The sequence below is a fragment of the Sus scrofa genome, chromosome 1, assembly GCF_000003025.6.
Source record: "Sus scrofa isolate TJ Tabasco breed Duroc chromosome 1, Sscrofa11.1, whole genome shotgun sequence".
NCBI classification, from domain to species: Eukaryota; Metazoa; Chordata; class Mammalia; order Artiodactyla; family Suidae; genus Sus; species Sus scrofa.
In genome coordinates, this window is record NC_010443.5 from 132,901,939 (window position 1) to 132,915,851 (window position 13,913).

At 35.2% G+C, this 13,913-nt stretch overlaps 1 protein-coding gene across 2 annotated transcripts in view; it reads right to left on the reverse strand.

Moving 5' to 3' along the window:
• SPRED1 (sprouty related EVH1 domain containing 1) overlaps positions 1,165 to 13,913 on the reverse strand; it is a 113,623-nt gene continuing 100,874 nt past the window's right edge. For both annotated transcript variants that reach the window (XM_003121622.6, XM_013985631.2), the window contains 2 exons: positions 8,350 to 8,451; positions 1,165 to 6,246 (listed from right to left, as the gene is read on the reverse strand). In XM_003121622.6, coding sequence (XP_003121670.3) covers positions 5,596 to 6,246; positions 8,350 to 8,451 — 753 coding nt within the window. In that variant the 3' untranslated portion in view covers positions 1,165 to 5,595. The remainder of the gene's footprint in view (positions 6,247 to 8,349; positions 8,452 to 13,913) is intronic.

The following is a 13,913-nucleotide window of genomic DNA, read 5'->3' on the forward strand; positions in this document are numbered from 1 at the left end:
AGTTACATTATAGGGTTATTTGAGGACTAAAAGTGATCACTTAAAAACATTACATGAGTTTCTGTCGTGGCGTAGTGGTTAACGAATCCCACTAGGAACCATGAGGTTGCAGGTTCAATTCCTGCCCCTGCACAGTGGGTTAACGATCCGGCGTTGCCGTGAGCTGTGGTGTTGGTCGCAGATGCAGCTTGGATCCTGCATTGCTGTGGCTCAGGCGTAGGCCGGCAGCTACAGCTCCGATTAGACCCATAGCCTGGAAACCACCATATGCCGCTAGAGCGGCCCAAGAAATGGCAAAAAGACCAAAAAAAATTACATAACAAAAAACAAAGACTGCTAGACAAAAGAAAACACCATTTCAACTAGGATTGTTAGACTTTTATTATGAATACTTTTGAGCCACTAATTTAAGGATCTGTAAAACTGCAAATCTTTTTAAGAGCAGTTAAAGTTGACTCCAACTTTCATATTGTTAATGCTGCTCTTTTTCTCTTTAAAGACCACCAGGTACATGACACTATATTGACAGAGAAGCAGAAACCCTAGTTTCAATTTCTCTCATGTAAAAACTATTCTACTTACTTGTGGGTATTAACTTGATGTGAAGAATATAAAGCAAATTTCTGAAAACCTGTAAATAAGCACATGAGACTACATTTCACAATTCATGGTAAAAGTATAAACAGTTAATTTTTGATTCTTCAAATAAATACAACTATAATAGTAATTCAAAGGTCATTCTGGTGTGGAAATACATTATGATCCTTGAGTACTGTCCTACTAATTTTTTAATTAGGTTATTTTTGCTTATATTATAAGCTAAGTGAGGCTCTGAAAACTATGATTAAAAAAAAAAAGAGAGAGAGACAAAGAAATAAAGAGGGTTAAAAATTCCCCCCTATCACTTTAGGTGGTTAATCCAGACGAAGCTGTAACATGTCCCCAAACCATAGTGTATTAGGTTTAACATACTATAAAAAAAAAATCTGGATACAATCAAGAGTGAGTAAGTCATTAAAATGAACTCTATATTAACTTTCAGTTAGAAGTACACCTTAAAAATTATGATCAAAAGCTCCCATTTCTACTACTGTTTTCTCCTTCAGCAATTAACTGTCTCTTAGGTGACAGCTTGTTATCCTCTGGAAGAGTAAGAAAAAGTCCTTTTGTATTTCATGATAGGTTTAATCAGGTAATTAAAACAAATTCTTATATCATCTGATATGTCCAATTACATGGGTATGATGTAACAAAAACAGTTACAAACTTATATATGCATATTTACATTATATATTCAAAACTATCAAGCTAGTCAACTATATCTAAGGAGATACATGATGACATGAGTTAAACAATTTTTCATTGCTTATTAGAAAGAATGCAGTCAAGCTTTTAATGGAGATAATATACAAGTGAGGAGGCACTTTTGAGATCAAAAATAGAAAGCAAATGACACTACATACTGGCAATCTTCACAAAAATCTATGTGTATCTTTAATACAAAGGCTTTTCAACTAGATTATTCTTGAAAAATTTCAAAACTAACAACTTATGCAATTTAAGGAGCTTTCAGGAACAATGGTTGACACCAGTGTATCAAAGCATATGAAAGTTTCATAACCACCTGGCTGCTAGGCAAATAGTACCATAATACCCTAAAGCCCTTTTTTTTTTGTTGTTGTTTATATAAATTACCTCAGGCTGTGATTTCTTTTTTTCACATTTTTGACTTACTGCTAAACACCTTATTGTGGTGTACAGACCAATTCTTTTTTTTAAGTGCAAGAATAATGCAAGTTTCTAGTGCTTCCCTTTATTCTTAGAAATGTGATCCTAGAAATCAAGTTAAGAATATTTAGTTAAGAATCTATGTTTTCCAGGTAATTAAAAGTTTTCAAAGTCTTAACATAGAAAAATGTTACACTTTTTTAATATATCTTTGGGCTAAAATAAAAAACCCAATTTTAAGCACATATTCTAAAGTGTAATCACAAAACCGAAAGCAAATTTCAACAAAACAAACATTTTATGATTCTTTAAATCTGGAAGAAAGTACATGTTTCCTGTACTTTGGAGCCTTAGATGGATATTAAGAAACATCTCTGTGGCATTCAATTAAGTAAGGGCTGGGGAGAGAAAAAGAAAAGGCAAGACTTACCCAAGATATCAGATGGCACTATACACATGAATTCAAAGTGCATTTGTATTACTTCAAAAGTTCATTTTAGGCACTGCTGAATAACCAATGAAAATAGGTAGTTTTGTTTTCCCCTTTAAATTTTAACCCCTGCCCAACATCATCCCAGAGACATACACACACTCTCTGATTGTGTCATGATGAAATACAGTGATGTTTATTTTTTTTAAAAAAAATTCTCCCTGACTGGTAATGGGAGGAAAAGTAAGAATATCATTTTGGTAATGGCTTTTTCAAGTTAAATTAATTGGTTCTATAAATGCTTCGGCACATCCATTAAGTTTGACTGCCAGTTCCAAATATCGATAAATATTTTAAAACAGGATATGTAAGGATAAAAGTGCTTAAAATCTTTCAGCAACCAACAAGACACATTATGAAAAAGATTGATTTTACAGTTCGAGATATTTCTTATTCTTGCTTCCTCCATTTGGAGCTGGCCACCACTTAAATAGCCCTTTACTGGCAGTAGTGATAAACACTGTCAGATTCCAACCACCACCTCATGTCTGGCTTATAAATCATCCAGTAGGTGGTGCTGAAGTTACACACTTCATATTTCTTCAGTAATCGAATGATTCCCCTGTCAAGACAGGAGAAAGATCATTTAAGAATGATCGATTCTGAACAAAATTAGCCATCAGACCAGACCAAAGTCTTTCTTGTCATGCTATCTAGATGATTTCACTTTCAATATTTACTACTACTTAAGCAGTTTTCTTTAGCCATTCGCTTATACTAGCAGATTAAAAACAAAGAGAACGGTTTCAGAGGACAAGCCAAGTGGCAATGCCAAATCTTTATGCAGAATGAGATGTTCCTGAACATACCTATACACATGTTTAAGAATGAGAAACTGAAACTATCCATTTGTTTCCACATAAGGATTCTAGTTTACTCAAGAGAAAAATTCCACACAGGAGTTCAGGTAACATTATAAATTAGTCTTCTAGACTGATCGGAAACTGTGTGTTAAACTATAAAGATCCAAGGTAAAATAAAAACCATTTCATCACCAGTTTTTAATGAAGAAACTTGTTTAAAATTGTACTGGAAAAAATGGGGATGGGACGGAAAAAAATCTTAGCAGCAAAGTGGTTAAACAAATTGAAAATATTAATGCACAAACATTAAAATATTAAAGCATATATGTTGCATATAAAATACAGTACAGGAACCAGGAGTTGCACTATACTGATTAGTGCTCAACAGAAGAAATGATTAAATTTGTTCTTCCCAGAAGTATATACACAGTTCATTTCCACAGCATGTTCCTATATAGCCAGCAAGTTATTTTCTTCAGTTATTCACACCTTGCTCAAACCTGAATTATAAACTCAGCACTTACAAATATGAAAATTCATTCACAAGGAAAACCAGTATTTCCATTTCACCAATGAAAAGTAATTTTGAAAGTTAACAGTCTATTCTAGGAAATCAAGTTTAGGTGAAAACTTCAGGGATGAAGATCATCTGGTGTAGCAGCATCCAAATATATAAACAGTAAAAATAAGACTTAAAACTGCTGCTACAGTGTCATGTTTTGGACTTAGTTCATCCAATTGATTTTTAGTACAAAACTAGAAATAACCTCTTCTTCATAACATCTATAGTTATCAATATATTTTTCTTCTTTTCAATGTGAAATAATACTTCAAGATGATCTATATACACAATGTTGTCAGTTCAAGCTGTCATATAAATATAAATGCTTTCTTAAAAAAAAGTATTTTACAGACAGATAGTGTTATATATATATACATTGTTCAGTTTGATCTGGGGCAAAAGAAAAAAGCTAACACAAGCATAAGTGTGATATGTAAAAAGAAAGATTACATAAATGACATTTAAAAACCTGCATAGAAAATGAGCTTCAAACAGTAGTGTGATTTTAATTTTTATCACTTCTGAAACTTCAAGCCATTAAAAAAAAGGCACACTTCTTAATTTTATCCCTCTAAGGGAATGTTCTTAAGGAACCCCTTACTTGGTTAGAGTTTTAATGTGACACTTAAAAAGAAAAAAAAAAAAAAAAAAAGGAAAATTTGACCCCAAAGTATTTTAAACAATTTGCTAGAACATTTATCCAACTACTTTGTAAATTAAACATCCAGTAATACAATGCTCTGCAAAAGAAATAAATTGGTATGTACAAGATATTTCACTGACAATGTTGGATTAAATACTTTCCTGGGATAGTTTAGCACACCTTTCAACATAAAATCACTTTGCTTTTGGCCAGTTTAAATAAAATGAAATGCAACTGAGAAAAGTTATTATTGTCATGTGATAATAATCACTGAGAATTAAGCTAAAAAATTAGTAACACAGCTGAACATATTCTGGTTTAGCAGAATGGTAAGTGGAGATCTCAGGAGGAAACTGTTTAACTATCCAGTTACACGCTTCATCTTGTAATACATTTGTAAATGCAATAATATTTTTTGAAGGAGGAAAACTCTGAAAGAAAACAACTTGCTGGTTGAATACCACAAAACACAAAACAACAACCCAAAACCTCACTTTTTTCTATAATGTTTACTCAGTTTCTTTTTATATAAAAATAAGTGTTATGTTCCCATCATAACATTAGACAATTACATCTGTGCTTTAAAAAAAAGTTGGTCACTCAAGGCTATTAGAATATTCTTTAAGGATTTTAGATTACCAGAATGTACAGATATAACTCAATATAAACTGTAGCCAAAGAAATGAGGATGAAAATATGAAATCATTCACATGGAATAAAAACATTATTAACTAGATGAGTAAAATATTCAAAATATAATGGAATGTGACAGTAGATATATGTACATCTACTTCAGAACTAGGAAGGGGGAGAAAAGTTTAATATGTAATAATTCGTACCTTATTATTTAGTTAAATATAAACATTTGTTATTTATACATAAAACTGCTTTCAAAAAACAACTAATAAATGATTTAGTTGCACTTGTTTTACTTCTTACAATTTCCAAGTGTTAACTTTACTTAAATTGAAATCAACTGTCCCCTAGTGCACTTTTAGTTCATGTCTTAATGAATCCAAACCTTTAAAAGTCCCATCACCTAATGCATAAATATACAAAAATGCCAAAAAATTAATCCCTTTTAGTTGGATCATATTTTATGCTCACTTTAAATGGCCAATAACCAGAAATGGTTTCCTTTTGCAAATATCCTTTACAACCTGTAACAAAACATGCCATGTACTCCAGGAAAAAAGTTAGGCATGGCTGGCATGTGTGAAATGCCAAGAACTGATGAGTTCTGTTTCCGCTACGTGTGGCCCCAATGATACCAGGCAAGATTTCATAATGCTTGCCAAAAGCTTCCACCAAGCCAAGTTAGCTAATTCCTGGACACAAAGATTTTTGCTCATTTTGGCACTGGATGCTTTCATCCAGCAGCTTTATGTTTCCCACCACAGCACCCACACACCTCACCACAGCGATGGCACATTCTCAAGGGAACGTAGCAGCACATACATGGTACAATGAAAGACAAAGCTACTAGGGCTAACCATCGTAAGCAGAACTTGTCATCGCTAGTGTCACATGAACAGGGATCAGAGAAATCTCCCTCTGAGTCTGACATACAATGATACAACATGCTCTCTGCACAGAGCATGCAGCTAACTTGATATATGCATCTTTTAATAGGGTCTGGAGCATCCTGACATTTTCCCCTGCCGTTTTCTTCATGATTAAACCTTTCCTGGCAGTATACACAGCGAGAACGTTCACCATCTTCTTTTCTTCGTTTTGATTTCTTAAATTTTAATGAGGAAGGCTGTGTCTTAAATACCACAGAGTCTTTGAGTGAACTTAACTTAGTCTCATCTCCACAAGAGTAAAGATAGTCTGGTTTTTTACTGTCTGGTTTAGAAAACTGAATATTGGAGTCAGTATCATCTCTCTCCAAGTCATTTTTCCACATGTCAGGATGTCTGTAGTCTGCATAGCGACGTATTAAGATATCTCGAGGGTTTATTCTGACAATCTCATCCTCATCTTGAAAGCTGACATGTCGGATTGATTTCAAAGGGACCTAAAAAAGAAAGAGAAGAAAATTGCAATAATGACTGTGAAGGTTAATTTTATGTGCCAACTTGGCTGAGCCTTAGTGCCCAGATATTTGGTCAAACATTATTCTGCGTGTTTAAGTGAAGATGTTTCCTGGATGAGATTAACATTTAAATTGGTGGACTATAAGAACAGCAGATTATCCTCCAAGCTGTAGGTGGCCCTCATCCAATTAGTGGAAGATCTTAATAGTAAAAAGACTGATGAGGCTTGAGCAAGAAGGATTCTGCCAGCAGATAACCTTTGGACACAGTCTACAACTCTTCCCTGGGTCTCCAGCCTGACAGCCTAACCCTGCAGATTTTGAACCTATACTACCACATGAACAAATTCCTTAAAAAAAAAATCTCTCTCTTATATACACACACATCTTGCTGGTTCTGTTTCTGTGAACAACCCTGACTCATACAGATTTTAGTACCAAAGAGTGGAATGAGGCTCTAACAAACATCTAAAAACATGGCAATGCCTTTGGAACTAGGTAAGGGGTAGAGGCAGAAAGAATTTTGAGGTGCGTGTTATAAAAAGGCTAGGTAGCCTTGAAAAGACTGTTGGCACAAACACTAACATTAAAGGTGCTTCTTGTGAGGCTCAGATGGAAATAAAGAACACATTACTGGACAGTGGAGGAAAGATGATCCCTGTTATAAAGTAGCAAAGAATGTGGGTGAACTGCATCCTAGTATTTTGTGAAAGGTAGGATTTATGAGCTATGGATTTGGGTATTTAGCAGAAACTTCTAAGCAAAGTTCTAACTGAAGGTGCATCTTGTTTCTTCCTTGCTGCTTATAGTAAAATAGGAGAGGAGTGACAAATTGTAGTCATTGTTTTTAAAGCAAAAAGGAACCAGAATTTTTGGGAAAACTCTCAGGAATGATGCACTCACCCATGGCCAAGGGGTGGGGTCACATCCCTCATGGGCTCGAGGAATTTTGGGCCTCAAGATGAATCTATCTTAGAGTCTCAATTCCACTTAACTTAGATGGTATTTAGATGAGATCTGGGACCTAGCGCTGATGCTGGAATGGGTTAAGACTTCTGGGCTGTTGTCATGGGGTGAATGTATTTTGCATGTGAGAAGAACATGAATTTGAGGGACCAGAGGGTGGAACATTATGAATGGAATTGGTGTCCCCCTAAATTCATATGTTGAGGCCTCAATCCCTACCTCAGAATGTGACTGCACTTGGAAATAGGGCCTTTTAAAAAGTGAATCTTTATTCACTTAAGGTCCTGAAGGTGGACCTTAATCCAATCTGGTGTGCTTATAAGAAGAGGAAATTTGGACAAAGAGATACCAGAGATGTAGGTGCCAAGAGAAAAAAAGGACATGACCAGAAGGTGACCACTGGCAAGTCAAGGAGAGATGCCACAGAAGAACCCAAAATGTATCAACAACCTTGATCTTGGACTTTCAGTTTTCAGAATTGTAAGCAAACAACTGCTTATTGTTCAAGCCACTCTGTCTGTGGTATTTCATTATGACAGCCCTGCAAACTAAAACGAAGACATACATATTCATAGCCTGTCTCTAAAAATGACCTAAAACACATCACAATTTGTCTTACCCCTCTGGGTAAATTGTTACCACGAGTCCACGAAGAAAAGTAAATCTTCTGGGGATAAAACCAAAATGACCTTTCCTTCACCCATACAAGTGGGCTTCTAATAGTCACATCTGTACCTCCTAGTCCCAGTTTGTGGACAGTGACTTGTCTATAAGTAAGCACCTGATCCAAGTTGGGGCAAACTTCTATTCCCCAAATATTTGGAATTGGGGCTAAAAAAATGTCTAGACTGAAGGTGGAGTGATAGATTCAGACCATTAAATAATAATACACAATTTCTACTGGTGATAAATACACTGTGACGATTCCCCAGAAATTTGGAGGAAATTTAAGTTAACAGGGTTTAGAAGTATATATAAACAAATAGTTAATTTATACACTTTTAAAAATTTGAGTACAAGTCAACTATAGGGAGACTTATGAAGACTAGAAAATTTCACTTCTATGTTAATTAGTTAATATTCCAAATCAGAAAATAAAACTAAACTAAGATTACTTACCTTATTTTGAGACTTCAGGCTTCCACATTCCTTGGATATTTGCCGCTGTACATATTCTATATTTCTGCCCTGAATGTCCAGGCCTGGATGACTGAACATTATCTAAAATACAAATAATTTCTACTTAAGTGACAAAAGAATGCAGTTCTTATTTTTTATATAACTATGTACAATGTATATTCTGAAACATTATAATTAGTAGAAAGTTTTTAAAAATGATTTTAACAAAAAAGCATTAGTTGAGTCATCCTTTTTATTTACACTTAGGACTTTCCCTATACATTTAAAATTTAATTTAAAAAGTAATACAGATTCTAGTTTATGGTTCTGCATGTAAGGAGCTTGGAAGTTGCCACTCTGTTGTAAAACAAGCAAAAAAAGCTGAGCAGAAAATATCACCAACAAGGGAAAGAGGGAGGGTCAACATGAGGGCAGGGGATTAAGAGGCACAAGACTTACTATTAGGTAAAAAAATAAAAAATAAAGGATCATATTTTTTTAAATCAAAGAGACAAAAAGACTTTCTTAGGCAAACAAAAATCAAGGAACTCTGTTGCTGGTAGACCTGACTTACAAAAAATTGCTACCAGAAGTTCTTTAGAGAGAAGAAAAATAACACAGGTCAGAAACTTGGATTTACATGAGAATGGAGGAGCATTTAAAAAGAAATAAGTAAAAATAAAATAAAACTTTTGTTTCCTTTTTCTTTTTATGGCCATACCTGTGGCATATGGAAGTTGCCAGGCTAGGGCTGAAAGGACCTGCAGCTACAGGCCTACACCACAGCCACAGCAATACTAGATCTGAGCAGCATATGTGACCTGTGCAACTTGCAGCAATACCAGATCCTTAACCCACTAAGCAAGGCCAGGATCAAAGCTGCAATCCTCAGGTTCTTAACCTGCAATCCTCAGGTTCTTAACCAGCTGAGCCACAGTAGGAACTCCCAATTTTCTTATTCTTAATCGAGATAACAGCAAAGTTTGTTCAAAAACAGCAACAATGTATCTGATAAGGTATAATTATGCATAAAAGTAAGATGGATGACCATAATCATACAAGGGATGTGAAGGAAGAATTAGGATTATTTTGTTATCATAGAATACTCCCACAAAGCAGTTTAATGTTGTTAGAGTAAAAGTAAATGGATGGAGAATAATATACCACCTAACACTCATCAAAAGAAGGGGAGTACTTATATTAATTTCAGACACAGCAGACTTCAAAGCAAGTAAAGTTATCAGTGATAAAGGGCATTATATGATGATATAGGGGTTACTTCCCCAAGACATAGAAATTCTTAATGTGTATGTGCTTAACAACAGAGCATCAAATTACAGGGGGCAAAACCTGACAGAACTATAAGGAGAATGGATGCACCCATTATCATAGCAGGAGACTTCAACATCCTTCTATTAGAAATTGGACAGATTTAGCAGGCACAAAATCAGTAAGGACAAAGGTGAACTAAACAACACCTTCGATCAAGTGGGTACAATTAACATCTAAAAACTACTTCATCCAGGAAGTTCCTGAGTGGCTCAGTGGGTTAAGGATCCAGCACTGCTGCAGCTGTGTCACAGGTTGCAACTGTGGCATAGGTTTGATCCCTGGCTCAGGAACTTCCACATGCTGCAGGCGTAGCCGAAAATTAAATAAATAAAAATAATAACTACTTTATCCAACAACAGCAGAATACACTTTTCTCAAGCTTATACAGAGCATTAACCAAGATAGACCATGTTCTGGGACATAAAACAGACCTTAACAAATTTAAAAGATTAGAAATCATACAATGTCTGTTCTCAGACTGGAAAGGAATTAAACTAGAATTCAGCAACAGAAAATCCCCAAGTAAATGGAGGTTAAACAACACATTTCTAAGTGACACATGGGCCAAAGAAGAAATTTCAAAAGAAATTTAAAAGTATTTCAACTAAACAGAAGTAAAAACTCAACTTATTGGAGTTCCTGTTGTGGCGCAGTGGTTAACGAATCCGACTAAGAACTATTAGGTTGCGGGCTCAATCCCTGGCCTTGCTCAGTGGGTTAACGATCCGGAGTTGCCGTGAGCTCTGGTATAGCAGACATGGCTCGAATCTTGCGTTGCTCTGGTGTAGGCCGGTGGCTGCAGCTCCGATTAGACCCCTGGCCTGGGAACCTCCACATGCCAAGGGAGCAGCCCTAGAAAAGGCAAAAAGATGAAACAAACAAACAAACAAAAAAACGCAACTTATTGAAATTTGTGGGGTATAGCAAAAGTAGTGCACAGTGAAACTTACAGCATTTAATATGTTAAGAAAGAAGAAAGCTCTAAAATCAAATAGGTTTCTACCTTAGTAAACTAGAAAAAGAAGATTCAATCCAAAGCAAGGAAAAAAAAAAGAAAGAATAAGAATTAGCATAGAAATCAATGAAATTGAAAGCAGGAAATCAATACAGAACATTAATGAAACCTCATGCTTAAAAAAAAAAATCACAAAATTGATAAGCCTCTAGTCAGGATAACTAAGAGAAAAAAAGACAGGCTACAAAAGATAGGATACTAATTATCAGAAATGAAAGAATAGATATCACTACAGATTTCATGGAGATTAAAAGGATAATAAAGGAATGCTATGAAGAACTCTATATTCACAAATCTGATAACCTAGGTGAAATGGATCAATTCCTTGAAAGGCACAATCTGCCAAAACTCACACAAGAAGAAAACAATCTGAATAGGCCTATATCTATTAAAGAAGTTGAACTGATAATTTTAGTAACTTTCTAAAACAGAAAGCACCAGATACAACTGGGGTTTACTGGTGAATAATATCAAATATTTAAGGAAGAAATTATACCAATTCTCTCCCATCTCTTTCAAAAAATTGAAAAAGAGAAGATACTTTCTAACTCATTCTAAGAGGTCAGCATTATCCTAATACTAAAACCAGACAAAAACATTACCAGAAACAGAAATGAAAAAAGTACAGACCAGTATCTTAAATAAACACTAAAGCAAAAATCCTCAACAAAATATTAGCTAGTTGAATCAAACAATGTATATAAAAAGAATTATATACCATGACCATATGGATTTAACCCAGTTATGCAAGCTGGTTCAACATTAAAAGATCAATTATCAAAATGCATCAAATCACACGATCTTATCAAAAGATGGAGAAAAAGTATTTGACAAAATCCACTGCCCATTCATGACAAAAACTCTCATAAATGGCAAAGAGTGGAGAACTTCTTCAAGTTATAAAGAATATCTACAAAACCCCTACAACTAATATCATAATTAATGGTAAGAAACGTGAAGCTTTCCCAATAAGATCAGGTACAGGAGGCAAGGACATCCCCTTTCTCATTATTCCTTTTCAAGGTCATAGTGGAATTCGTAGCTAATGCAATAAGACAAGAAAAAGACATAAGCAGTATACAGATTAAGAAGGAAGAAATAAAACTGCCCTTGCTCACAAGATGACATGATCATCTATACAGAAAATTTGAAAGAATCAACAAAATACCTATTGGATTTATATAGCAAGGTTGTAGAATACAAGGTTTATATACAAAAACCAATCACTTTTCTATAAAATGAACAAGTGGAATTTGAATTTAAAACAAAGTACTATTTAATTCAAAATATAGTACTATTTAATTTAAAACACAGCATCCCCCCAATAAAATACTTATGAATTAATGTAAAAAAATATGTACACGATCTGTACTAGGAAAATTTTGAAACTCTGATGAATGAAATCAAAGAACTAAATAAATACAGATATTTCATGTTTGTAAACTGGAAGATTCAATACTGTCAAAATGACAGTTTTTCACAAACTGGTCTAAAGATTCAATGCAATCCCAATTACAATCCCAGCAAATTATTCAGTGGATATTGAAAGATTCTAAAGTTTATCTTACTTAATTAATTAATTTCTTTAGCCATGCCGAAGCAAGGGATGTTGCGGGACTGAAGGATCAAACCTGTGACCTGAGCTGCTGCAGTGACAATGCTGGATCCTTAACTCGCTGTACCACAAGGGAACTTTCTCTAAAGTTTATACGGAAAGGCAAAAGACCTAGAATATTCAATACAATAGTGAAGGAGGATCAAAGTTAAACTGACATTACCTGACTTCAAGATTTACCATAAAGCTACATTAATACTGATAGTATGGGAGTTTCCATTGTGGCTCAGTGGTTAACGAATCCGACTAGGAAGCATGAGATAGGGGTTTGATCCCTGGCCTCGCTCAGTGGGTTAAGGACCTGGCGTTGCCATGAGCTATGGTGTAGGTCACAGACATGGCTCGGATCTGGCATTGCTGTGGCTGCGGCGTAGGCCGGCAGCAGCTGTAGCTGCGATTTGATCCCTAGCCTGAGAACCTCCATATGCCATGGGTGCAGCCCTAAAAACACAAAAATAAAATGAAAGATAGTATAGTACTGGGAAAAGAAAAGACAGAGACAATAGAACAGAATAGATGACTTTGGTGATGGCAGTGACCTTTTACCACCACCATGTCACTTTTCAAACCACCATGAAAGAGAGAATTGATAAGCTGGGCTTCGTTAAAATTAAAAATTTCTACTCGCAAAATAAAACATTAAGAGAATGAGAAGACAAGTGACAGACAGGGAGAAAATATTTGTACAAGATAATCTGATAAAGCACTGATACCTAAAATGTATAAAGAACTTTTTTCTTCCTTCCTTTTTTTTTTTTTTTTTTGTCTTTTTGTCTTTTCTAGGGCGACTTCCACGGCACCTGGAGATTCCCAGGCTAGGGGTCGAATTGGAGCCACAGCAACTTGGGATCCGAGCCGCAGCTGCAACCTACACCAGAGCTCACGGCAACTGAGCAAGGCCAGGGATAGAACCCACAACCTCATGGTTCCTAATCGGATTCGTTAATCACTGCGCCACAATGGGAACTCCAGGAACTTTTTTCTTTATATGTACTATATTTCTCATAAGTTTTCCTATTTCAGTTAAATGTACAAAGAACTCCTAAAAATAAACAATAATAACCTAATTAAAAAATGTGCCAAGGACCTCAATAGACAATTCCCCAAGGATGAAATACAGATGGCAAATAAGTATATGAAAAGCCCTAAGTCACAGAGAAATGCAAATTAAAAAAAACAAGGAGATACACACCCAGTGGAATGGCCAATACCCAGAATACTGACAATACCAAATGCTGGGGAGGACATGGAGCAACAGGAACCCTCATTCATTACTGATGGGAATGCAAAATGGTACAGCCACTTTGGAAAACAATTTGGCAGTTTCTTATATGATGATTCTTCTGATATGATCCAGCAATTGTGCTCCTTGGTATTTACCCAAAGGATTAAAACATTCACCCCCCCCCCAAAAGCCTGTACACAAATATTTAAAGCAGCCTTATTCATAACTGCTAAAACTTGGAAGCAACCAAGAGGCCCTTCAGTAGCTGAATGGATAAGCAAAGGTACATCCAGACAATAGACAATTATCCTTTAAAAAAAAAAAAAAGACATGAAAAAAACCTTACATGCATATTACTAAAGTAAAAGCTTACATAA